This window comes from Drosophila teissieri, chromosome 3R (genome assembly GCF_016746235.2).
Source record: "Drosophila teissieri strain GT53w chromosome 3R, Prin_Dtei_1.1, whole genome shotgun sequence".
Lineage (NCBI taxonomy): Eukaryota > Metazoa > Arthropoda > Insecta > Diptera > Drosophilidae > Drosophila > Drosophila teissieri.
In genome coordinates this window covers 7,290,369-7,315,279 of record NC_053032.1, presented here as the reverse complement: position 1 = coordinate 7,315,279, position 24,911 = coordinate 7,290,369, and the positions used below count along the sequence as shown (strand labels likewise).

At 42.6% G+C, this 24,911-nt stretch overlaps 4 protein-coding genes across 8 annotated transcripts in view; 1 reads left to right on the top strand and 3 right to left on the bottom strand.

Moving 5' to 3' along the window:
- LOC122620245 (diacylglycerol kinase eta) overlaps positions 1 to 14,337 on the bottom strand; it is a 52,010-nt gene extending 37,673 nt beyond the window's left edge. For all 4 annotated transcript variants that reach the window (XM_043797619.1, XM_043797621.1, XM_043797620.1 and 1 more), the window contains exons 1-2: positions 13,047 to 14,337; positions 9,440 to 9,553 (exon numbers count right to left, since the gene is read on the bottom strand). In XM_043797619.1, the coding sequence (XP_043653554.1) occupies positions 9,440 to 9,553; positions 13,047 to 13,286 (354 nt within the window). In that variant the 5' untranslated portion in view covers positions 13,287 to 14,337. The remainder of the gene's footprint in view (positions 1 to 9,439; positions 9,554 to 13,046) is intronic.
- Positions 4,789 to 24,866, top strand: LOC122620247 (arrestin domain-containing protein 17). The gene is made up of 6 exons (XM_043797624.1): positions 4,789 to 5,312; positions 20,327 to 20,551; positions 21,207 to 21,559; positions 21,706 to 22,594; positions 22,779 to 22,958; positions 23,788 to 24,866. The coding sequence occupies exons 2-6, from the start codon at positions 20,437 to 20,439 to the stop codon at positions 23,919 to 23,921; spliced, it is 1,671 nt and encodes a 556-aa protein (XP_043653559.1). The 5' UTR covers positions 4,789 to 5,312; positions 20,327 to 20,436; the 3' UTR covers positions 23,922 to 24,866.
- On the bottom strand, positions 16,339 to 17,879 carry LOC122620248 (pyridoxine/pyridoxamine 5'-phosphate oxidase). 2 transcript variants are annotated; one of them, XM_043797626.1, is made up of 3 exons: positions 17,706 to 17,879; positions 17,097 to 17,645; positions 16,339 to 16,572 (listed from the first exon to the last, which is right to left on the bottom strand). In XM_043797626.1, exons 1-3 carry the CDS (start codon positions 17,799 to 17,801, stop codon positions 16,504 to 16,506), a joined length of 714 nt encoding a protein of 237 aa, XP_043653561.1. In that variant the 5' UTR covers positions 17,802 to 17,879; the 3' UTR covers positions 16,339 to 16,503. The 2 variants fall into 2 exon arrangements, with proteins under 2 accessions (XP_043653561.1, XP_043653560.1); XM_043797625.1 differs by having other exon boundaries at positions 17,097 to 17,874.
- Positions 17,867 to 19,045, bottom strand: LOC122620249 (pyridoxine/pyridoxamine 5'-phosphate oxidase). Its single transcript, XM_043797627.1, has 3 exons — positions 18,929 to 19,045; positions 18,809 to 18,868; positions 17,867 to 18,744 (listed from the first exon to the last, which is right to left on the bottom strand). Coding segments are annotated over exons 1-3 (741 nt in total). The 5' UTR covers positions 18,930 to 19,045; the 3' UTR covers positions 17,867 to 18,064.
- Positions 24,867 to 24,911: the final 45 nt, after the last annotated feature.

Here is a 24,911-nt window from a genome sequence, read left to right as displayed (position 1 = left end):
TCCTCTCCTGTAGTCCTTGTACGTAAGCCAGGAAAAGTCCGCCTTTGTTTGGATAGCAGGAAGGTAAATGCAGTAACGGTTAAGGATGCATACCCTATGCCGTTTATTGATGGTATACTAAGCCGTTTGCCAAAAGCTGAGTTCATTTCTAGCTTAGACTTAAAGGACGCGTTTTGGCAAATTCCGCTTGAACCAAAATCGAGGGATAAGACTGCGTTTACGGTCCCAGGCCGCCCTCTCTATCAATATACTGTCATGCCATTTGGGCTCTGCAATGCACCTCAGACTATGTCCAAACTGATGGACAAAATTGTTCCGGCCAGTTTGAAAAGAGAAGTCTTTGTTTATCTAGATGATCTATTAATAGTGTCCGAATCTTTCGAGAAGCATATTCAAACGTTAAAAGAACTTGCAGTGAACATCTCCAAGGCCGGTCTCACGATTAATGTCCAGAAAAGCAAGTTCTGTTTAAAGGAAATTCAATATTTAGGCCATGTTATCGGACATGGAACCATCGCGACGGATCCAGAGAAACTGTCGGCCATTGTAGACTTTCCGGAACCTCGATCAGTTAAACAGCTTCGCAGATTTTTGGGCATGACTGGGTGGTACCATAAATTCATTAAAAACTATGCCACCGTTGCTTCACCCTTGACTGATGCCCTCAGACAAAAAAGGAAATTTGAATGGTCCGCAGAGGCGCAAAAGGCGTTTGAAGCTCTGAAACAACACATGTGCGAGGCACCTGTCTTGCATAGCCCAAATTTTGATGAACCCTTCTTTATACATTGTGACGCCAGTCACACTGGAATTGGTGGGGTATTGGTTCAGATAAGTACTGAAGGTGACGAAGTACCGATCGCTTTTATGTCGCGAAAATTAAATCAATGCCAAAGGAATTACTCCGTCACGGAAAAAGAATGTCTGGCAGCAATTATGTCTATAAAGAAATTTCGAGCGTACGTGGAAGGCCATAAATTCACCGTAGTCACCGACCATGCGTCATTGAAATGGCTCATGTCTCAAACGGACTTGAGCAGCAGATTGGCGAGGTGGGCACTCAAGCTTCAGGGGTTTAGTTTTGAGATCAAACATAGAAAAGGTACTCAGAACGTCGTTCCAGATGTCCTCTCTCGGGCTTTCACACAAGACCTTTCCGCGTTGGAGTTAGATCGATTTATTGACCTGCAATCTGACCACTTTAGAAGCAAGGATTATGAGGAACTAAAATTAAAAGTTCAACAGAATCAGTCTTTGCTTCCAGACGTAAAAGTTATGGACAGTCTTTTGTATCGCAGGACGGAACATGCAGCTGGCGAAAGAATAGCGGATGATATGGTTTGGAAACTGTGGATACCAAAAGAACTGGTTCCCATGGTACTACAAATATCGCACGATCATCCCTTAGCTTCTCACTGTGGTATCAATAAGACCCTTGAACGAGTACGTAGGTACTTCTTCTGGCCCAATCTGGTTGCGGACGTTAAGGCTCACGTGAATGGTTGTGAGATATGCAAATGCTCGAAACATCCCAATTATAGTCTTAAACCAAACCTTAGCAAAACAGGCGAAACGCAAAGATTTTTCCAGAAACTGTATGTCGACTTCCTTGGTCCATACCCGCGATCTCGGTCTGGTCATATAGGAGTTTTTGTAGTGCTGGATCACTTTACTAAATTTCCTTTTTTAAAGCCTATCAAAAAGTTTACGGCAGAGGCAATTCTAAAGTACGTTGAAGAAGAGTTACTACACTGTTTTGGCATTCCTGAAGTAATAGTATCTGATAACGGCGTTCAGTTTAAATCACATGCTTTTAACCGTCTTTTAGATAAATATAACATACGTCACTCTTATACGGCCCTTTACGCCCCTCAAGGTAATCCGTCGGAAAGAGTAAATAGGTCTGTGATCGCTGCAATTAAGTCGTATATACATCCCAATCAGACAAACTGGGATGAACACTTAAGCAAGATTTGCTGTTCCCTACGGTCTAGTTTCCATACGGCCGTTAACACTTCACCCTATAGGTTGACCTTCGGACAGCACATGGTTACCAATGGATCAACGTATAGGCTTCTACGTAATCTCGGGGTGCTTGAAGACCGTTCAGTTCGCTTCCAGAGAGATGATAGTTTTGATTTGGAACGAAGCAAGGCGGTAGCGACCATGAGGAAGCAGCATCAAAGAAATGAAAACTCTTATAATTTAAGAAGCCGTGAAGTTTCATTCGTCCCCGGTCAAGAGGTCTACAGGCGGAATTTCTGTCAAAGTAATTTTGCAAAGGGGTTCAATGCTAAACTTGCCCCTGCGTTTCTAAAAGCGCGTATTAAAAGAAAACTCGGCAACAGTTACTACGACGTGGAGGATACACAAGGACGATATGTAGGAAAGTTTCATGTGAAAGATCTCAAGCAATAACATCATGAAATTATAGCTCCCAGCGTGGATCCCGCTTTGTAGGCTTTTCTTTCTCTCCTAAGCGCGATCTTGTTGGGGGGGTTTTGTAGAAGCGCTGGTCGATGAAAAGATACACAAAGATAAAAAGATACAAAGAGCGAAAATAAATGTAGGCCTAAAAGTAGGCAATGGTTTTGGAGGATGTCCCAACTGTAAGCAAAGGCAAGCGCAAAGGTAATCAAGGTCCGTCCACAGATTTAAAAAAAAAAGTCGCATAATAATGTACAAATACTTTGCGCGGGTGCGGTCATAGCTAGGACATTCCTCTGAAATGAGCATAGGGTGTGAATTGTCAAAGGAATTCGGAATGTGGAAATTTCAAAAATTTATTACCGATTAGCTAGTTTATAGCTTAAAGTGGGTAGGGCTCCGCCTTCATCTCAGGGATGATATTCCTTGTTCCAGTGCCACATTGACACTGGAGACTAAAATGGCTTTGGAATTCGGGCCTATAAAACTGCCCTTAACCCCCAAATTCGGCCTATTTGCCGCTTCACCTGCACACCAGCCACATCGAAGTCTCTGGGAAAATATTTCTTTTTCGATCTTCAGAATAGTATGCATTAACATAATGTTATAATTAACCTATACGCGCTGAGATACGATTGTAAAATTCAAGGAAAAGTGAAAAGAAGGTAAATAAAAAAAAAAAGGGCTTTCAACTAAAGGTCAGAACGGTGGGAATTAAGGGGTAATTGTTTTTGCAGGCCACAATTCAACTTAGATCATCGCAAATCTCCCCACCCCGCAGTACCAAAAAGCTTGCTGCTGAGAACAAAAAGAGAGGGAGAGGGGAAGGCAAACCTGGCTCGTCAGCAGGTGCTGAGTAGTTGCCGAAAATTCGTATGATGAGCATCACGGCTTGGTCGCGGCATCGGTAGCTTACGAAAAGAGCTCTCTACGCCCGGAAAACCCAGAGAAAACCCATAAGGAACGAAGAATCGGGAAATGTAGAAAAAAACCTTTTTTTTTGTGTGCCATATAAAGTGAAAAAAAAACATAACCCCACACCGTGAACAACCCGCATGCAGGCGGTTGCATAACATATATATATATATGTATATATATTTTCGTATATATATATATGCATATATATGCGTATAAGTTAAAATTTTTAAATATTGAAGAGTGAAGTTTGTTTGCCAAGGAATGGCCGTATCGAGAATAGGCTAGTTATAGTTTTTTTATTTTCTTATTTTATTTAATTTTTTTTTGTTGTAGTATATATAAGTTTTTTGGTAGTGGGAAAAATATTGAAGTTTGGTGAGGAGATAATGTTCATGTGAGAGAATGGTGTTTTGTGTAAATATGTGAAGTTAATCGAAAACAAAAAAAAAAAAACAGAAAAAATATGATATAAAAAAAAAAATAGAAAAAAAATATAAATTGTGCGTTAATAATAAAATAGTGGAAATATACGTAAAATATAAGTAAAGTAATGAAGTGAATCGGTCCAGTGATAAATATATAAAAGCGATGATGATTGCGTGCTAACAAAAGAAAATGAAAAATAATTAAAATAAAAATTTCGAGAAAATGAGGGGAAAATTATGTCGTTGCCAGGTGCAATCAAGTGATCAATAATAAAGAGAAAAAAGAAAAAGTGATCTAAAAGCCCCTTTACCCCTCCCCATAGATTCGCCGAAAGCGCTTTCGCCGTCTGGATATGGAGAGGTAAGTCTGCACAACAATTGTTCTAAAATCCAAAAGCCAAACAAAGAAAATGTAAAAGCATGTAGAAATCGACGCAAAGTCAACTCGATGTCTCTCAGTAAAGTAAATATCATGTCGATTCTCAATCAACTAATTATTTTTCAATGCTCGTAATTTAACACCGTCTGAGCTGACATATATTCACCATCGAATTCTTTTTTTTATTAAAACATGCAAGGAAAACTTTACTTTTGCCTTCCCCATCTTTATTATACGCATTTATTTTATTTTTAATACATATTATATACTATTTTATATCTTTTTATTATACTCATTTTAAATATATACATATCCATACCTATACATACATATACATATTATCTACCCACAGCACCATTCTCATATCTCTCACATAAATAAAAAAAAACTAATAAATAAGCTCATGTTAGAAGTTATGATTTAGGCCAATTTTAGATGGAGAAATTAAATGGAAAAAAACTTAGTCTTATGAATAAAATGTTTTGAAGTTGAAATGATTTGCTAATTTTTCTGCCGTGGGGGTCATGCTGAACCTAAAAATGATAGGGTGTTAAAACGTGAACTTGAAAATAGGGACCATTTGAAATTATTTATTTTTTCTTGTACGGAATAAAATGGTCAAGGTTGGGTGGGCTAATACCAGTTGCTATAAAAACAGCCATAGCAACAATTTTTCAAGTCGCCTTGTTTCCTAAATTCTTTTCTGTCTATCGCCCCACTGTTTCCTTTTGTTTTTTTTTGTTCTTTTCGGATCTGAGTGCCCTTTTCCTATAATTCCCGAAGCACGCGAAATTTAATAATTCTTTTTGCATACGACGCCAGCACTGCGAGTAATACACTTAGAAAAACCCACCCATCGTCCCGAATCTGAGCAAGGCCGGAAGCAACGCGTGCGGTATTACCTCGTATGTCCATCAGCTGGTCCGAATAATAATAACAGTGATATGCTACAACATATGGAAGTGAAATCCATGACTAGTTACACACAGACCAACTTGGGACTTCAACATTCAGTTCGGGGTTTTATAGGTTATTCAAAGTAGGAGGACGGACCTCTACAAAACCTTTCTAGAATCGATCTGGCTAGTTAAAAGACTCTTATGACTGAGGCAGTGCAGAGGAATTTTGTCGAGTGCAGACGATAGCAGGACAATTTTCTCCAGGTAAGTCGTGCAGTCCATTATCGGGCACAGCTTACTCTTGTACCGTTTTCATCACAACACACGAGCTCCATACCATGGGCCATTCCATGGCCCTTTTAATTTGCTCCAGTCTTGCCGCTCGTGCACTTTATAAATATGCACACAATTATCTTGGTGGAAATGTCACTTTGGCTGATTGTTTGGCAGCCTCATGTTGCCATTTAATACGCATATGCCCGCCGTAGTGGGATGGATGTGTGCCTAGGTAATTAGCCAGAAAGTGCCCCCTTTCCATTCAAGTTTCCCAATGGGAGCTCAACGAGAAGATGGCGGTTCGTAGCCGCGATGCCTTGCTATACATACTCAGCTCACACAAAGGGTCAGTGGTCTTTGCTGAATCGAATTGATTGCGTGAGTGTGTGTTAACTGCTCGGAGTCAATTAGATATTTATCTGAGGGCGGAATTGCACAAATTAGAAGTGGGGGAAGGCAAGACCACGTCTTTCTTGTAGTACATCAACGTCTGTTCCGCTGAAGTTTAAATTAATGTCTTAAGCCCCTATTTGGGGAGCTCAACTAGCGCACATTAATTAAATTAGCCAATTAAAAGTTTTGGCAGGCGCACAAATCTTTTCCATATAAATATATTTGTTCCAGGATTAATGGAAGCCAAAGCCGACGGAAAGTTTGGTAAGCCCAGGACAAATCACTTGCCCCAAAGCGGTATTAAAACGAGAATGAAATGGAAATGGGGTCGCAGGGTGAACGCTAAACTTACCCCGAAAAACACGCAGAATATTGATTTAGCGGTGACTTAGGCGTTTAGTTTACGGTTTTGGAACTGTTGCTTCTTTGGTTTACGGCTGAAAGTTCTGCTGTATCTTTGGCTCACATTTTGCGAGCTCACACCCAAAACTCGAGGCAATGGCTTAAGGACACCTCCTTAGCGCCGCCGCCTCGCGAACCAAAACAAAATAAATATTTAATTGTTTGCCGAGTTTTGTTTTTTCTTGCACTTATAGGGAATTATTTGTCCCTGCAGCTTTATCGATGTTGAGCTTGCTCGCGGTTAAATAATTAATTATTTGGCCTGGTAGGCTTCCTCGGGTCTGGCTGTTGATGGTGATGGTTTTCTTTTCGCTGAATTGTGGCACATCGCTTCGTTGAGTTAAAACTGAGCTCAGGTCCTGCCAAACAGTCGCTTTTATTGGCCGCCCTCCGAAACTCACCACACACAGACTTGCTGGCTGCCAGCCGCTGTTCCTCTCCATCTGCCATGCGCCCGAAAGGATACAAATATTTACAGGTGAGCTGGGTCTTGGGGGTGGGGGCTACAGAGCTAAAGCTATTTGAACACGGAAAAAAAAATTGAGTTCCTTAGAAGATTTCAAAAGAAATTTTAAAAATAAACAATTGCGCAATTTGCGCTACGCGAGAAAATGATGATATTAAGATGCCAGATAGTGCCAAATAGGAAAGAAATTATTGACAAAGTAATTTCTATCTAACTATACAATCGCTGCCTATAACAAAAAGAACCCAAGATATCTTATGTTTCATTCGCATTAGTAATTGCATGACTCCAGATATTCGGGATATTCGACGATAGCAACCCTAGGCGCAGAGCTTTTCCGCTCTCATTCGAGAACTGAAAGCTTTCACGTTTCAAAACAAAACGCACACACATGCACACAGCATCCCCATTCTTTCTGCGTGCGAGCGCACATGGCCAAAAGCCGAGTACTACGACTTTACAACTGTGGTGAGTTGGCCCGCCGTTGTTGTTCTGGCCGAGTCGCGTGCAGCAAAGTCGAAAGAGCTTCGCTAGAGTGGGCCAAAACGACGGGAAGCGGGGGAGGGGGACGCAAAGAGAGTAGGAGGGATTTAGGGCCCGAAGGAGCCGTCCAAGGAGAAGGCTGCGATGAAAACAATGCAAACAAAAATTTGCGCTTTTACGAGCAGCACAACCATCATCAGCATGAACATCAGTCTCAGCGCGCCGTTCTTCCATCCCGCAAATGCCTTCCACTTTCATTTTTAACCAGCCCGCGAAAGGCTTATCCTTTTTGTGTCTCAGCTTAGGACCAACTCTGGCATAGCCTCCTATTTGTCTCGCAGGCGTAGTTTCCTCAGTCCTTCGCTGTTTTCCTGGACTTTCCCGCTCCTTATCATTTGCCCTTTTTATTGGAGTTTACTACGGCAACAAATTGCCCACCGTTTAAGCCACTTGGGCACAACATGGCGTATGCGTAATTATAATTGAAATTTCGTGCCTACGCTTAATGAATTCCCAGGCACCTTTCGGCCAGCCGAAGAATGCGAACGCCGGCGATATTAACCTTTTAATAAGGCAGCAGATTAAGCTCTATTTATCGGGCATTAAACTGAATTTTTAATCAGAATAAATTCCGTCAGCCGGCAGGGACTAATGGGGCTAATCATTTGGGCGACCGACGAGTCCACGGCGACCTGTCATTACTTTACTGAATACTTAATGTCCCCAGCCAGGAGCTTCTGAGAGGTGCTGAAGACGCCTTCGACTTGTTGCGTAACGAAAGCGCGGAAACAAGGCCAGCGTGCACAATTATGCTTTGCAACTGTGTCAGCGAGAAAGCAACTCACGGCGGATACGCAATACGCAATACGCAATACGTAATGTTTTCATAGCCCTTACATAACGCAAAGCCGGCGCTGAAGAGGCTGCATCACACACTGCCTGCTTCAAAGTTTATAAAATAATTGCATTTTACGCTGCTAGCAAGATTGACGTCAATCGCAATCGGATGAGATGCCATGCAATTGCATCACAAGAACTTCGGATTAAATACTGAGTGGAGATGAATTCAGCTTAAATGAGTTGAGTAATCAGTTTAGTAGTCGTACTTCTGCTCCTGATCACAGTAATTCAAGACCGAAACTGGAACTCGCAGACCGGCCATAAATAATTGATTTACCTGGCAATTAGCTCCGTTAATATTATCAATGACAGGGGCACGTCGCAATCGAGTTCAATTGACATTGACAGGCGAGGCGGTCGGTCCGATTTATTGAGACACTAAAAGCTACTGCATTCAGCCCGCAACCTTTATTATTGCCACCCAATATTGCCACCGAAAATTCACCCGCATTGTGATTGTATTAGGTGGCACGGCTCCAAGTACCGCGGGCATTTTAAAAGCGTACTTTATTAATGAAAAGAGCACTGCACGCAATAAACCAATTTATTGTCCGTCTCACCTGTCTGGTTCCCCCTTTAAGTTCCCCCTTCAGTTCCTGCACCCCTCGTCTGCTCCATTCGACATTGTTTTGCCTTCTTGCTGCTCGGTAATTTCATTTGGTAATTATATCCTGCAATTTGCTGCAACGCAATTCGAGAGTGCAGAGCACAAGGATCGTGTCAGTGCGCTGGCAACAAATGTGAAGGGTCAGGTTGAAAAAAGGTTCTAACAAAGTGAGGCCATCCATCGCATCGAGCACTGCCGACCATTGCCGTATTGCTATTTAACGAAAAATGGCAAATTAAAGTATTCCTTTCTAAACCAGACCGCAGAAAGCCTTTCAATTAGTGGAGCACTTGCGCTCTGAGCTATTGAGTTGTTTGTGATTTTACTTTTTGGGTTTCCCAAAACTTGGTTGGGTAAAAGTATGGGTTCATCCATTCATAACTTAAAATAATCCATAACCAACCACTTAATGTGAAGGAGTTTATATTTTGATGTCCAATGTTTCTTTTTAATGCATAAGAACTGTTTTGTTGAATACTGCTTGTTTTGTGAAACTTTACTAATTTACAATTATCTGATAGACTTTCACTTAAAATGTAAGTAAAACATAAACAGTGAAAAGAGTGTGCTAATACCTGCAGTTTATTCTATGATTTTGTTTTCGGTATATACGATAATTATTATTTATAATTATTTTCTATATATGACCAGTTAAAGAAGAAAAGATATTTGTCAGATAAAAATAAAAGCCATTACCCAAAAGTATATTTTGCTAAATAAATAGTAAGTATTACTTATAATTCAGCAAAGGGTGGTAATTCCATAGAATTACTGCATCGAATTCAATTACCAATACCTGTGATTTAATTACCAAACAAATTATCACTTATATCGAATATAACTTGAGGTTTAACTAGCACTTACCTTTTCATCCTTGGCGTAGAATAGCATATTCCGCTTGAGGCGAAAGTACCGACGCCGCCAGCGTTGAAAGGACCAAGTGTGCTTCAGCAGGAATCCCTCCTTGATGATGGCAGTCTGAAAAGAGGGCAAAACAAAGTGATTGCAGTTTCAGCTTGGCTGTGAAAATACCCAATCAGCCATGGATTCGCCAGGGGCAATTAGCAATTGATGAGCTGACACTGCACGGATCGAAGTCAATGGGCCGAGGATGATAATAATGAGGAGCGTAGCATATACCAGGCGCAGATGGGAGTGCGCCCTCAGAGCACAGGACACAGTACACAGAACACGCAGGACACTCCGGTCAGCAACTCCGCGGCTCTCTGCGGGACCCGTCACTTACAATCTTCGACTGAGTGTCAACAAATAATTGACTGCAGGCGAAGAAAGGGCAAAGGCTAAAGGGCGAAAAGTGGGGGCGTCGATATGGCCGGCAATCAATTGTGCAAACAAAGAGCAGCCACACAGCCTTTGGCGCAATTCACACATATTTGCGAGCTATAAAAGTGTAAATATGCGGGGCGCAATGGCGACAAAAGTGACAATAATCTGGGGCAATTATACGACAAGTAAACTTCTTGATTCGGTCAATTCCTCCGACTTGGGGAAGCAGGGTCATAGAAATCGATCGGATTGCAGCTGGATGGGTGTACAATATTGTAATCCGTTTAATTTTTGAACGCGGCCATATCCGCCCTCCCTTGCGGCAAAAGGAAGCGCCAAATAATAATGGAAAAATCGTTGGAAAAATCCACGGACATTGCAACCAATCCAGTTGCAGCAAATCCATTTGCTTTCTGTTTGTACAGCAAATGGCAGTGGGAAACGGAAATGTTTACATAGTCAAGGAACTGAAAGGTTGCTTAAGGATTTACGTGACTTTAAACGATTTTTGGGGAATAAAGCCATAACGAGTAGGGGAACCTTCTTTAAAGTAGGCCGTTGACCTCCCAAGGGAGATGAAAAATTGAATTGAATTGATAATGCTAGGCGCACAAGCCAAACCTAACTGTGACTAAAAATCAAAGTAAGGGGCTATCATGCCAAGATAAATCATCGTCAATCAATCATGTGGCACGGCCATGAGGCCAATCGCTGACACATCAAGTATACGCCAAAGTGGCCAAGGATAAAGCCCGCAAAGCCGGAGTCCATCAGCCAGTCGACAACAGACAGCGCGACGATGATAAGCAAGTTTGAAATTTTTGTTAGCCGGGTATTGATTTTGATTTAACGCCACCTGCCCCAAGCTTCTCCCTTTTCGTGCCCACTTTCGCTGATGTAAAAAGATACAAGATAAATAAAAAGACCGGTCCGTAGATATGAATATGACTTGATGTTGTTGCTCACTCAGCCGGGCAATGTAAACATAACGTAAGGTTTCCCAGCCATGACTTTACTTCTATTTCTGTGCCTTAATTCTATCACTCAGCAAATACGTTATGCATAGGTATTAGGCAATCCGTTCCTTTCCATTTCGCACTGACTTTTAAGCTTTTCAATTCAAGAAATCAGCTTTAAATTAAGGAAATTAGATTCAGAGCTTCGAGTTTCTTTGATGCCTCATGTGAGGCGCAAAACTGTTGGCCAATTGTCTGAGTAAATAGTCGTAAATAATTCAGCCTTTTTTCAACAAGCACCTGGCGAGAAAAGAAGTCAGACTCAAGGATATTGCGGCAACAGCCTACTCAGAAAGATCCACAGAATGGGGCAGAGGTAAAGAGTTGGCAAGACTTCTGTCTTTGTTTGTACAGTAGGCTTACTTAATGCTTGATTTAAATGGTTGAAAAGGACTACAATCGCTGGCAAAAATATGGAGAGCGAGCTAAATAAGTTTAATTTATTTATTTTATTTGTATGTACATATAACCGAAATTCATATAAAAAACATAATTTTATTACGAGTATCTCGGAACTTACAAATTACTCTGAATTAATAAACTCTACTTCTAGAAACAAATAATTCCCTGCTTACACTTGCCAATTTTTCAAAATTGTTGCAATCTCATATATTGTTAGAAAGTAAACAGATAACATTTTTGTTATTGTTATTGTTATTTTATCTATCAAAACATAACAAACTACCAAATCAAATGAGTCTATTGTTCTAAAAACCCATTCGAGTCTAGTTAGTGCTGCCAGTTTTCGAGACCCCCGTTCCTAGTCGCTTGTCCCGCACTGTGCCCCAAACTGTTGAGGCTCTCTCTATTGTCTTATTGTCACCACCTTCAGGGCTAACAGCACGCTAACCAAAACGCTGCCGTCAAGCCTTGCACTAAGCCGCTTTGTTTAGCGTTCGCTTATTGTTTTGCGGTTTGACATGTGTAAACCCCACACCAGGCAACACAACAGGCTACATGTGAGTTCATGGGGCCACGCCCCTCTCCAACCGGGAGCACTTGAATGTTGCTTTTCTGTCACAATCAGGCAAATGTGTTTTGCCCAGCGCCCGAATGCTATAAATCACAAAAAAGAAATGCCTTCGCTTAAAGCATAAATTGCAGTTTGCCAAACGAATTGGCGAAACGGTGGCCGAAACTCGAGCGGCCACCGGTCATCGGGAGTTGGATAAAAATAAAATAGGCTTGCAAAGGCCAAAGTTGGGCGGAAGGGTCAGCGCAGCGATGCGTATAATTAACATCAAATGGCCAGCAACCCGGTAACATTGTTCATACGACGCGGTGTGCTGGAGGGCAGGGGCGAGTACAAAGTGTCAAGAAACCATAAAGAACTTAATTGAAGCTTTTCTCGGGCTTCGCGGAGTTTTGTGGCTTGCCTTTCTGTTGCTTTTCCATCATTTTGATTCTTTTATTCGCGAAACCTGGCCGCCGGGCAACTATGGCAACGTTTAATTAAAATACGTCGACGGTCCGCTCGGCTCTTTTTTTTTTTGCCACCGCGAGTCGCAAGTTGATACAATTCTATTTCATTTCGGGCGACATGGACAGCGTCGGATTACATTTTAATAATGCACCCAAATGGTGATTGAAATGAGCGTCCGCTAAGCCGGCGAAGCAATCTGCAAATGGGGGCCTCCCTGACCCCTGACCTATGCGACAGCGAAGCTAAAATATTTTACCGACTTCTTGAACTGCGCCTCTGACCTTTGGCAGTGGTGTAGCTCACCAAGGTACTTGAAACATAAACTCTCGACACACGCAACTCGCATATAAAGCTGGCACCCCGTCCGTAGCTGCTTGCCTCTGCCCCTTTGCATGCAACTTCCGCTCCAGAAACTTTCGCGAGGACGCTCCGCTGCACCACGATGGTTGGTCCCGTGACAAAGCCGCAGGACTCCTGACACATGCAGAAAAAATGCAGTCCTTTCAGCTGTAAAGTTACTATTGATACAAAATAAAGTCCTAGATCTAGTTGAAAACGAAGACTAAAGATTCTAAATAATCTATCGTGAGTACTATGAAGAGTTCAGATGCAATTAGTTTTGGTCATGCTACCCATGTATTGCAGAATGTCCTATTAAGCCTAATCGAAATTTCTTGTATCTCCAAACCTATTAAACTGATACCAACTATATCAGTGTACAGTACGACCAGATCCTTGAACTTACCAGGTTATTGGTGCACTTGGTGGACATGCGGCGCTGGAAGAGGCGCGCCGGCTCAGTTTCGATTTCCGACTCCGACTCAGACTCGTCGCCATCGTGGCTGATGGAGATGATCGGGATGATGGGCACCGGGGAGAGGCTACCGGAACTACAGGCACTGCTTCTTCCGCTGCTCGGACTGCTCCTGCGGGAGCCGCGAGGGCTTCGCTGCACGTGAAGGGTGTCCAGTTTTAAGTGGGCCATTGTCGGGATGTGGGGCTTCTTTGCATATCCGGGACACAATCGGGCTGTCACGTTGCAAGGACACGCAGCACTCAGCGGCGAACAAAGCGAGGGATTTCAGCGTTGAGTAGGGGACGTGTAGCCGCAGGTGGCTGTCCCATTTGCAGCTCACCCTGCTTATGTAAAAGGACTCCCAGCTTCCCGCTTTGGACACACCCCCCCGAGAAAGGCAAATGGCCTTACACACTTATGAATTTTGGAGAAAAGGACTCCGATTTCTAGTCCTTTGGCATTTGAATGCGTTAGAGTTCTTTTATTCAGATTACAATAACTGCACGAGCGTTCGAAAAGCATATAAAGCCATACCAATTTAATAAATATATAGCAAAAATACTTGCACTTTAACCTACATGTAGTGCATACTCAAATTTCAATTTAAATATATGGGTATATATATGTATATATGTACATATATATTTGATTAGACCACACTAACTAATTTGCAATGGGAAAAAGTACGCCACATCCAGAGTATCTAGGTGTCTACCATGAATCGCGGAACACCATGCACTCACAGTTCACATTTAAATTCACATTCAAGATTACACTAACGATAATTGAAATTGCGTTTTTGTCCTTAATTATCCGCCACTTCCTGCTTTCTCCCCTCGCAATTCAATATGTATAAAATTCTACACTAGCTCGCCGCCTCGAGTTATTGTTTCAGTACTTCGTGTCTATTTTTATGTCCTGCTCGGGCTCCACAGCTCCTTCTGCTCCCCGCCGAAGTTTGCTCGGAACTGAGACTGGAACCGAACCTGAATCTGAGTCTCAATCAGAAAGCGAAACTGCCGGAGCCGCGCGGCGAACTGAACGAGACCGCAACCCTCACTGTTCGCTGCCAGATGCCGTGGCCCAAAGCGGAGTGGGCCTGGTCCAAAGCCAAAGGAAAGGCGGCAGGCTGGCGGCTAGGGTTGCCAGGTGGCGGATGAAAATGCTGGTATTTCCTTAAGGGAACAGTAAAATAAGTAATCTAGTGACTAAAGGAAATGTATTAATAAAAAACCCTCGCATCGCTAATCCAAGATCACGTTTATTTTCACTATTAAATTCTATGTTAAAGCAGTGATTTTAAAAAATATCTTGAGTATTTAAATTTTAACTGTTTTCTGGCATATCGAAATTAAAAATTTGATACAGAAAATAATTTAAAAAAAAGTAATACAAAAAAAAATATCAGGCCACATCAACTCGGTTATTGATATATGTATGTACATATATACTTTATAAGGTCGGAAAGCTTCCTTCTAACTGTTATATACTTATTTTTCTACGAATCTAGTATACCCTACGAATCTAGTATTACTCTACGAGTAATGGTCATAATTAGGAAATATTTTCCAGTGATAATATATGAACGTATAGGGATACATTTTTTTGCTTTAGGCTTCTTATATATTTTATTTGCCTTTTTATTATATTGTGTGGAATTTCGACAGCGCTGGCAACCCTATCCAGCTGAGCTGGCACGCAACGAAAATAAGAAATATTCATTACCCTTGCCAACAAGTTCTCGTGCTCCCTGCATTTTCCGTGAGAGCCGCAGAGAGAGATTCACAGAGACAGAGAGAGAAAGAGCTAAACATTTTAAACGCTCTGTGCGGGCGGGAAATGCCGAAAAGGAACGAAACAGGACGAGCAAAACAAAACACCGAGAAGAAGGATAGGACAAAGCGCAGACCAGGACAAAGTAAACAGGAAAGCCCAAAACGAACCGAGGAAGGAAGCGAACGGCTGACAGAGCGATGGATACAATTACAAAGGAGTGCAAAGGCAAATTTGTAGAGCGGGCGGAAAATGTGGGTGTGCATAGTGGCATGGTTTGATGGCGTGTGCTTTTCCGGCCTTGCGCTTTGGCTTTCACTATTTGTTGTCTGCTGTCACAGCCGCTTGGCCGTCATTCCCTACACATCCATGTACGCCACATCCATCCGACCAGCTATCCCACACTTTCCACATTTCCCGGCGGGCATTACTCTTTGCGCTTGACTGCACTCGCCTATTTATTTTATTAAGTTTCACGTGCCCACACCCATACACTTGTACACTCTCACCTGCAGTTGGCATTTTGAGGACCCAAGGACAGCCAATTAGGCGGCTGCGGCCGTGCTTTTAATGCATTTTAAATGCGATTGAGGCCAAGCTGAATGAACTAACGCTTGCACTTAAATCCAATTTGGCAACGATGTGTTAACTCCTCTGTTAAGCTCCCCTGACGGCCAATTATTTTACTTTTTTACCCCGTTGAAAATGGGGGAACAGACTGCAAACGATTTATAATGATTCATAGGAAATCGTCGGATCACAATAAAACCATAAAAACCATACATATACTCGTGTTTGTGTTACAAAAATCAACGGTTTTCCGCCACTTTGTTGTTTGCAAGCCTGTAAGAAAATAAATGAAAATAAAAGTAGTAAAGATAGAGTTTCCCGACTATGAGATACCTAAGTTAGTGAAAGCGCAAACGAGAAATTTCAACTTTTTCTGAAAATAATAACAAAAAAATGTCAAAAGTTTTTGCCGGCTTGCGGTGGCTTTAGAGTGGGCGTGGTAAAATATTTTTCGATAGAAATTTACAAGGCTAATAAAAAAATGAAAAAATATCAAAGCATTTTTCAAAAGTGGGCGGGGTAGTCTTGGGCGGATTGTGGGCGTGTCAACATTTGGAAAGAAACTTGCGTTTCGTCTATGTCTCTGGAAACTGTTTCTTAATCTTAACATTCTATCTTTAATAGTTCCTGAGGTCGATGCGGTCATACAGACAGACGGAGATGGCCAGTTCGACTCGGCTATTGATTCTGATCAAGATTATATATATATAGAATGTATATATACTTTATATGGTCGGAAACGCTTCCCTCTGCCTGTTACATGCTTTTCAACGAATCTAGTATACGCGTTTACTCTACGAGTAACGGGTAAAATTATACAAATGTTAAGCAGAAATAAAAAAAAGCGTCTTTTAAGATTCTTAAGGCTTCTTTTTTTGTAAATAAAACAAAACGAAGGTTATTAAATAATGCTAGTTGATACTAATAAATTTATTTGACTTAAGATTTAGCAGTAAGGGAATAACGTACGCTACCCGCGGTGGTCATAAAGATGATAAGGTGACTACCAGGTTTAATACACAGAAAGACTTAAAGCCAAATTGGATACTTGAGTATTTCCATATCAATTTTCCTCACAGGAATCATAGACCCAGTCCTGCCTTTCAGCTTGAACGGTTCCAACTCTTGTGCCCTGGAATAAATGAATTTATGAAATTGAATATAATTTACTTTTGTGTAATTTAAGTAAACCAAGAGAATGCGCTATTTTAAAGTTCATCGACTATCAGATAACCGTTACCAGTAGGAAAATCAACAAAATTTAAACATCTTGTGGTCGTTGAAGTGGGGGTTGTAAAAAGGTTTTTTGCATACTGACAGGAATTGCCCATCAAATGAGCAAATAAGCAAAAAGCGCTTAGCACTTTGTGGGCGTTAGGATGGGCATGTCAACGTTTTGAAATAAACTTGCACAGCGTGGACTGTGATTAATAGATTTCGAGATCACAGATGTATACTTCGTATACATAGCTTTTTCGAAAAAAGGTATATTTACCCTACCGTAAACAGGAATTGCATTTATAGTTAATGTTATGAAGGCAATTGATAGGTTATACAATTACTATATATAAAAAAGGCCAACACAATTTGTCTCCGAATCTCTGTGTATCAAAGTACAAAAACGAGGTGCAACCCCTATGTTTTGGACCTACATACCCTTGGCATTTCAAGACAACGACGAAATCGCACCCGAGTCCTACCGGCCTTCTCTCCGCTGAGCATTCCAAATTCAAAAAGGCTTGGCGTAAGAAGAAAGCCTCCCCAGTTGTGCGGCATGTGTATCTGCTCCGGTTCCTTGCCAAGCCAGGTGTTCAAGCGCTCTCCGATCCGCGCAAAGAACCCAGATCGGGATTGCCAGTCGGCCGCAGCGAATCGTGGTCCATGGGTGATGCTCATCTGGATGTGGCGCGGGAATCGTCGGAACTGCTCCCGAGTCTGCTCCTCCGTTAGCTGTTGAGCAGATCCTGCTATGCGGACACTGCGCATGAGCGGCGCCCAGTTGAAATGTAGCGACACGTGCGGATTGGCGCTAATCTCGCCCGCCTGCCGACTGCCCAGGGTCGTGAAGAAGGTGATTCCATTGGCATTGACCTCCTCTATGTTGGTCAGGCGGGTCACAGGCTCACCAGACTTGTCCACCGTGGCCATGCAGGCTAGTCGAGGCCGCACCTGAGGCGCCTCCTTCTGGGCGGTCAAGAGCCAGTTCTGGAAGATCACGTGGGGCTCCTCGTATACCCGCTGCTCCTCGCTGGCTATATAGCTCACCTGGTGGGAAACATGGCTCATGTGCTGCGCAAAGCGGCTTAGTGATCCTGGTGACCAAAGCGTACTACACAACTTTTGTATCAAAACAGTCGACATATTAATTTTTGCTGTGGCTTACAATTTATAACAAACTTGAAGGGAACGGATTAAAAAAGCTTATGTTGCTTGTCAAATTGAAAATGAATATTCAAAGTACAATTTTTATTAGGTAGTTGTGAATGCAAGTACATTTACAGTTGTTGGTTTATGGCTTAGCATATATTTGGAAGCAGCTTTGAACATTTCTTTATCCTGCGCATAATAACTAAATTTGGAAGACATTTTCAATGCATCTGTAGCTGAATTCCAGTTCCAAGTGCCTAAGGTGCCAGCCGTTCGTACACCCAACCATCCTCTCCCTTGTGGACCAGCTTGCTGTCGACTTCGGATTCCACTCCTCTACCTCGCCTAAAGCGGATGCGATCGTGGAGCCGATCGGTCTGACCCTGCCAGAACTCAATAAGGTCGGGACGCACCAAGTACCCGCCCCAGTTGGGCAGCGGCACCTCGCCATCGGGACCCAGTTCCGCTTTGATTGTTGCCTCCACTTCGTCCAAGTAGCTGCGCGATGGAATCCGTTGGCTTTGCGGACTGGCAGCTGCCCCTATTTGGCTGGCCCTAGGTCGCTGGTGGAAGTACTTGAGAGAGTCCTCCGTCGCGATCTTCTCAGCCACGCCCTCGATGCGGACACTTCGCCGCAAAGGGAGCCAGTAGAAGGATATGGCTACATTAGGATTGGACTTGATGTCCTCCGCCTTGCGGCTTCCGTAGTTTGTGAAGAAGGTGAAGCCCTCGGCGGTGGCTTCTTTGACCAGCACATAGCGGTTGGAGGGCCTTCCCTCTGGACTCACGGTGGCCAGAGCGGCGGCGTTGGGCTCCAAGATCTCCGGGGTTTTAAGGGCCAACTCCAGCCAGTCTCGGAATACGCAAAAGGGGTTCTTCACCTTGATGTTATCCTCCAGGAAGGCGTTCTTGCGCTCACAGTACTTTAGGCGAAGTGCTAGTTACACAGTGTTAAACGCTTGCCATTTTAAAGAAAATATTTAGCTAATGGAGTTACTTACCCGAAAGTGGCACCTCCGAGGCTCCTTGGCTCATCCTGCGAATCGCCTGCAGTAACTTCACTGTGTTTGTGGGGTTACCTACTGATTATTGCCGATTTCACAGATAAGACTTACACGTACTTATTCAAGGTCAGATATGGATGGTCAGATTAAGATTAAGTAAACAAACAAAACAATAGCAAAACCGGCGAGCGAATTGATGGCAAAATTTTAGCAAATCAGTCTGCGCTTAGTGTGGCCAGTCACACGTTGGGTGACTATCGGACTTACGCTTTTTCGCCGTATTTCTTGGGCATGTAAATATGGTCCTTGCATCATTAGCAGCAATGTTAATAGACTGTTATTTTGAAACTGTTTCGCTGAGCTAGATGGCGCCAAAGTGAAATACTTTTGGTTTTGGCGCCAGGTGACGCCACTAGGCATTTTTTAAAATCCTCAATAGATGGCGACGAACTATTTGGCTGATAGATGGCACCACTGAGGAAACAGTATTTGACAATAGATGGAGCCTTAGTAAACCTATAATTTTATCGATAGGTGACGCCCCACAGACATTTCATTTTGTCCATAGGTGTCGCACTTATTACACCTTTTGAGTCTTGGAGCGATTTTAAACCTATCTGCAATCATTTATTTTCTTTTTGCAATATGCCGGAATTCAGTATTGTGCAAACATATATGTGACATACAATACAATACAAACACTTGTTCCAATTTTCGAATGCTAAGATGAAAATAATATTATTCGCATCAAGGCTTTGTCAACTCTGCCATTGCGAAAAATGTGTGCAAAAACAAACAGCGGCAGCACGTGTGCGTGACTCTCAGCTCGGCGGCTTTCTCAGGGGTTGTTGTTCTGGCGAGCCGCAGGTCCTGTCGGATTTCCCGAGCGACCCGACCACGTATATCCTATGCTCGGCTCTCTGCTCTCAGCTTGGACCCTTGCGACATGATGACATGCGGATAGAGCAAATCCAACACGAACGGCTGCTGGACGTGTTTGCTGTGAGCAGCGAGCGAGAGTTGAATCAATTCGAAAGAAACCGAAACAAACCGAAACGCCAAAAAGGAGCTCACGCCCGGAATCGTTGCGATAGGCGGACGAGCGGACAGACAGACTGACACCCTGACAATCAGGGGCCACAGGAAAACACGAAGAATAATTAATATGCCACGGCTGTGTTAATGCTGCGAGTAGTTCCAAATATCCATAAGTGATTGCCCCGTCGGTTGAGTGCGTGCAGAGAAAAGTAGGTTACGGCGGAAGGAATTTTGAGGTCGGACGGTCGGTGGCTCGTGGAAAGCGTTAACGAATTTCTCGTGTGCATGTGTGTAGGCCGCTGGGTGCCGAGAAAATGCAGTGCGAGTGCCACAAAGGCGACAAAGGCAAAGTGCAAATGGCTTGATGACATATAGCAAATGAACGAAACAGCCCATTTCCAAAATTCTTCAATTCATACTCTCCAGCCAGCAAGGGAAAAGTGATATTTTTACATCTGTGGTCTGATTTTTGCACAGGTCACAGTAACAAACCCACACACACAAACACACCACTAACACAGACGGATCGACGGGGGGAACAAGCGGACTCACAAACGCAAACACAAACGACAAATATATAGCAATATATGCCCATTGAGTGCCTTATATCATTTGATAATAATCCACAAGGTGTCTACTATGCCGGACAGGAGCTATCCGGCGTTGTTGATCTCAGCGTCGACGCCACGAAGCGCATTAAAGGTGAGCCCCTAACGTATACTACGCTATAAAAGCTGTCCATGACTCACGGGGCGTATGAGTGATGCGGTCACTTGGCATTTCGACGTGCATTTAAATGCACGAAGGCCACCGGCTAATGGCAATATTAAAATGTATCTCCCACCGGGCGCCGATTTGAACGTGCTCTACTATTAATCGTTGTTGTGACTGCCACTGTGGAATATGCCGCAGTTGTGGTGCTGCTCTTGGCATGCCGCCATTTTCAGATATCCATGAACTCGTTAAAGGCGTGGTTATTTGTTAGTTTTCGTTTTTGTGGAAAAGCCATTTACACGCGCAAAATAGTTGCTCAGTCATCTGACTTCGGTCCAATTTGGAATAGTTTGTATCGTTTTTGAACTATCATTTAAATTCATAGGCTATAATATACAATCTATAGGCTATCACTACCTTCTGCATATAATTTAGACACGGTTTTTCTTATACATTTCTGTTTAATTACCTCCACATTTTCTGATGCATAAGATCTAATTAATAGTTTTAGAGTTTAGTTTTTTTAGTTTAGTTTTAAACTATTATAGGCGCCTGACGGCGGCGATGAGTCGCTGTTTGGCGGTTGCGCCCTGCAATTCCATTCCGCAATCCCTAATCACAGCGGGGTGGGGAATACTTTCAGGCATCCACGTTACCGTCAGCGGCTATGCCAAGATACGCTGGATAAAAAAGGGATATCCGCGCGACAGCGAGCGCGCCATGTGCCGTGCCTACCGATCGTATCTGTCCTCGCGGTCCTACGTCCTCGGATCCTGCGCGAACAACTCGAGCTTCGACTGGCCGGCCGGCGAGTACTCGTACACCTTCCACGTGATTCTGCCCGACAATCTGCCCACGTCCTTTGACGGCAAGTATGGCCAGATCCACTACGAGATCATAACGACGATCGAAAGGGCCGCTCGCCACCCGAAGGTCTTCAAGCTGCCATTTACGGTGATACAACCGCTGGACCTGAACGCTGATGCCATTTACAGGGTAAGCGTTTAATCGACGTAGTCGATGGGAGACCCAAAACGGTGCATGTAGGTGTAATTTATGTTGCGGCTTAATTAATAGGTTAATCCATTTTTTCTTACTATCATAAATTATTAAGACTACTGCTAATGCGCCGGTTTCCCCAGGTTCCACTGGAGATCCTCGATCGAAAGCGCTTCTGGAGCTTCTGCTGTCCCACAGGCCCGCTCACGGTGAAGTTCTCGACGCCGTACTGCGGATATGCGCCCGGCCAGAAGATCCACTTCGTGCTGTACATCAATAACGAGTCCTCGATCGACATCACCGAGTGCGAGGTCAAGCTGAAGCAGGAGGTGAGCTACGAGTCGCACGACCCGCAGCATGAGTACCGCTACGACAAGCACCTGATTGCGGCGAAGCAGTTCGGAAACGTGCTGAGATGGTCGAGGAAGGTGTACAGGGGGTATCTCGACCTGCCCTCGATACCGCCCACTTCGGTGAAGCCGACGTGCCCTATTAGCGTTAACTATTCGATTAAGATCATCGTGAACCCCACGGAGTTTCACTGGAAACTTAAGCTGAAGATTCCTCTGACCATCGGCAGTATTCCGATCATGGATGGTCCGGAGGCCCTGCTGCGATTTAATCGCCAGCAGCAACAGCACCAAGTAGTTAGTCAAAATTTACAAATGTCGACGCAGCAGCGCCAAAGGGTTCGAGATCGGGATCGGGATCGGGATCGCGACCGCGATAGGGATAGGGATAGGGATATGCATCTGGATCGCGAAAGAGATAGAGATCGGGACCGGACAAGTGCCTCAGTTCAGCATCGACGTATCAGCTCCATTAACAACAACAACAACAACAATCATGGACGCCTTGTGGGTGGACTACTGCCGACCAATAGCAATACGAATATGATAGTGAGTGCCAGTCCCACGCCCACAAGCTCCACGCCCTCATCAACGCCAACAACTGCCGCCCTCAGGCCAACGGCCATGCCAGCGATATTGGTGACCAGTGATAGCGATAATCCCCCGGACTATATACCCATGAGTAAGACCACCGAATACTTATTCAGCCTGCCTTTCCAAATTGAAATGAAATGAATCTTTTGTAATTAAATACATAAATATACATACATAGTTTTGTGCATCATATGTATGTATATTGTTGTACCGAAACGTAGGCAATTGATTGTGCAATAACCATGGCCCTATTACAACTCTTCTTCTTGCAGTGCCGCCCTCGTATGAAGACGCCATGGCTCTAAGTGAGAAGTTCAGCGATGACACTGAGTTCTTGACCAACGTTAGCATGAGCAGCATTTTGTCCGCTCAGGCTGATGTCACCACAAGTGAGCCCTTTAAGCCGCGATATCCGGTCTATTACGATTATGAGACACCGACCATACCGCCCGGTAGTGATGATTCTAATGAATCCGACACATAAAACCCCCATCAAAACAAAAAAACCAAAAATTGTTTACCAAAAAAGCAAATGCTTAATATGAAAAATGATCCAATCAACTGAATGGCTGAGTGGCTTTTTCTATGTTCTATGTTCTATTTTATTCCTTTACTTAATAGTAGTTAGATCATTTTCATAAATTTACTGCCCTTCTGCTGTCCTTGAGTGTCTGTTAGCCTATCTCATTTTAGTTGAATCTCATTACTTACTTGTCCATATCACTTTAACGAATTAAACTTTATTCCTATTATATACAATAGTGTATCTAAAATAATTGCACGTTTTATTGCATTACCCTATTATACATACATAATTATAGAACTTAAATTAATAAAAATTGTTTTACTATTCTTAATGTATAATTTATCCATTACCTTCCAAAAATACATATATGCCTTTTTTTATTATATTTACTCAATATGAATTAAATTTTTAACTAAAACGAAAAAAATATATGCGCCTGGACCAAAAACATTTATCAATTTTAAATTATATAGTGACGTTCGCTGATGCTTTAATATAGCGTCTTTTAATGTTTAAGACAAATATATTTATCAAATACTAATTAAGAACGTTTTATGAATTTCAACGCTTATCTTAACTTTTTCTACTTTCCTAATATGCATTTCTCTGTTAATTAGACGTAAGCCGAGCAGAATCAATTTTAAAATGTGCTTATCTTGTAAATTTATTCTCTTGTTACCGCCCCAAAACATGCTACATTTTGTACCGTCCATTCACGACCCCAACACCTTTTCCTTCGAAACCCGAAACCGTAGAGACGCTCTACGATGAGTCCAGTTCCCGGCTGCGCCTCACACTGAGCTGCCAGGACTCGGCGGCCCCGGAAACGGATGAGGAGGTGACCACGAATACACGAGGAGGAGAGTCCCTAACCTGTGAGAAGAAATGAGACTTCCTGGGACTAAACGATACGGAAATGTAAACCAATAAGCCAACCGCGACAACACTTACATATTTAATCGAAATCAAAATACTAAAGATTGGAATATGTAACCCAATGTGCTAACGTATAGTAGAACTTAAAGCAGGGCGTAATTTAAAATTGCAAATGGCAAATCGAGCACATTTTTACAGAACCAACGCAGAATGGAATATATATTTTGGAGAAGAACGCTATCTAAGCTGAAATGCAATTGGAATATTTAATTATTTTATCCAACCTCTCTACAATCAATCCTATACTTCCAAGTCTTTCTCTTCTTATCCTTATTTCCCCCTTTTTAACTAATCATATACAATTATTTTTTAAGCCATGCTAATTGTAAACAGATTGAACATACAACTTGATACAGTGGTCGCTGGCTAAGTATATGTGAACAACGTAGTGAGAAGTTAGATGAAGTCATTTAGCCGTAATATTAAAAAACTCTGCACAATTTTACCAAAGGGAGAGTCGAAATTAGCCGCGAAACTAACATTTTCCAATATCGAAAATTGTATTTATAAATCTATAAGAAATTTACAAGCAAAGATTAGCTAAATTGCATTTTGTTTTCTATTATTTAAAATCATCACATCATTATTTTTTTTTGGTGTCTAAACAAAATATTGTCCAACCAAGGGTATATAAAAGTCTCTTTTGCTCTAGTTTGTATACAAGCGATTACATTTAGATTGCGTTGTCTTACTATATACTTTGTACTTCCTCTTATTTAAGCGCCAGTCTAACCAACAATCATATAAGTATATTCCTAAGTCTTAACTGTCTTCAATTCCATTTAATCCGATTCAATAAAGCAAAACAAGCTAAATATATTACGTACACCCAAAGCTGTAGTCACAATTACATCCTGTACACGGTATTATCAGCAAAAAATCTTAGTTCACTGAGCTGGACCATAAAGCCTAATATACATATATTTTTATCGCTGCGGCCAAA